This window comes from Penaeus monodon, chromosome 20 (assembly GCF_015228065.2).
Source record: "Penaeus monodon isolate SGIC_2016 chromosome 20, NSTDA_Pmon_1, whole genome shotgun sequence".
NCBI lineage: Eukaryota > Metazoa > Arthropoda > Malacostraca > Decapoda > Penaeidae > Penaeus > Penaeus monodon.
In genome coordinates, this window is record NC_051405.1 from 14,985,421 (window position 1) to 14,986,544 (window position 1,124).

The 1,124-nt window shown below is 42.1% G+C and overlaps 1 protein-coding gene across 1 annotated transcript in view; it reads right to left on the minus strand.

Moving 5' to 3' along the window:
• The window catches only part of LOC119585654 (protein O-mannosyl-transferase Tmtc3-like), a gene marked incomplete at both ends in the record, with an annotated part of 116,247 nt that overhangs the window by 56,657 nt on the left and 58,466 nt on the right, over positions 1–1,124 (minus strand). Inside the window, 1 exon segment of the mRNA XM_037934330.1 lies at positions 885–1,021. Coding sequence (XP_037790258.1) covers positions 885–1,021 — 137 coding nt within the window.

Below are 1,124 nucleotides of genomic sequence, written 5' to 3' on the forward strand. Positions count from 1 at the left end.
GCAAGAGGAGAGAGGACGGAAGAAAGGGGGAGATGAAAGACTGGAAAGAGGGGAGATAAAGGGGAAAAGAAAGGTAAGCAAAGAGGATAGGATACTGAAAAATTAGATGGGCAAATAGATCCTATTTAGAGATAATTCAGTTTTGTGGCACAGATTTGCCAGTAAATATCCATTTTCTATTTTTTTCGATTTCCATTCCATTAAATTCACATACTGTTAGCGCTATCATTTTTTTTACCCTACAATTTCAAAAAAAATACTTTTTTTCTCTTTAGATCTACTGTCACACTCAAACGCGTATCATAAAGCCGTCTTAAATAATATTAAATAATCTACTCACTCTCACTGTTCGAAGCAACGGCGAATGCGGCATAAGTCTACGGGAATTATACGTGCATTTCACTACCAAGAGTTAATCATAACTCCGTCGGCATAATAACTAATTACGTGCTCATCTCCATTCCGGAGAGCAACGTGTGTGCCTCCGCCCTGGCAAACCTGTACATACCAAGCTGCCAGAAAGTTGTATGTACATGCAAGATGTTTGGTAATAACAGTATTTATATAAATCAACGAAGATTGAAAAAAGTACAGTACGCTGTAATTTTCGTAAATTCCATTCGCGGCAAGCACAAGACATTCCCCTGGACGATTTTGGGTCCGTAGTTCGCCCGGAGAGTTATGATTAACGTCCTCTAATAGATGGAAGTTTGTCCTGGCATCAGTGATCACATGCACTACACCACCGGGTTGCAATGTTACCCGCTCTGGCAACGCTTTCCGGGATACACCATTTTAAAATACCCCTTACTCTGGCAACACTTGAAAAAAAAAGTATTTGAGCGCCTAACTGTTTCTTTTTTATATCTAATCTGTGAACTCACCTGTAGTAAAGAATGCAAACGACCCCATGGAGGAGCATGTTGACCAGGTGGTAACCCAGGGGCTCCAACCCGTGTATCAGGTAGTTGAGGCGGAAGGTCAACACGCACAGAGGCCGATACGACTTGTGACTTTGCTCCTGCAGGGAAGGGAAAGGGCGCGTTAGTAAACATGGCACAAAATCAACAGCTTCGGGAGCTGATGTAAACGGAATTTCTGTATCACAAACTCCCTCCTTCTCA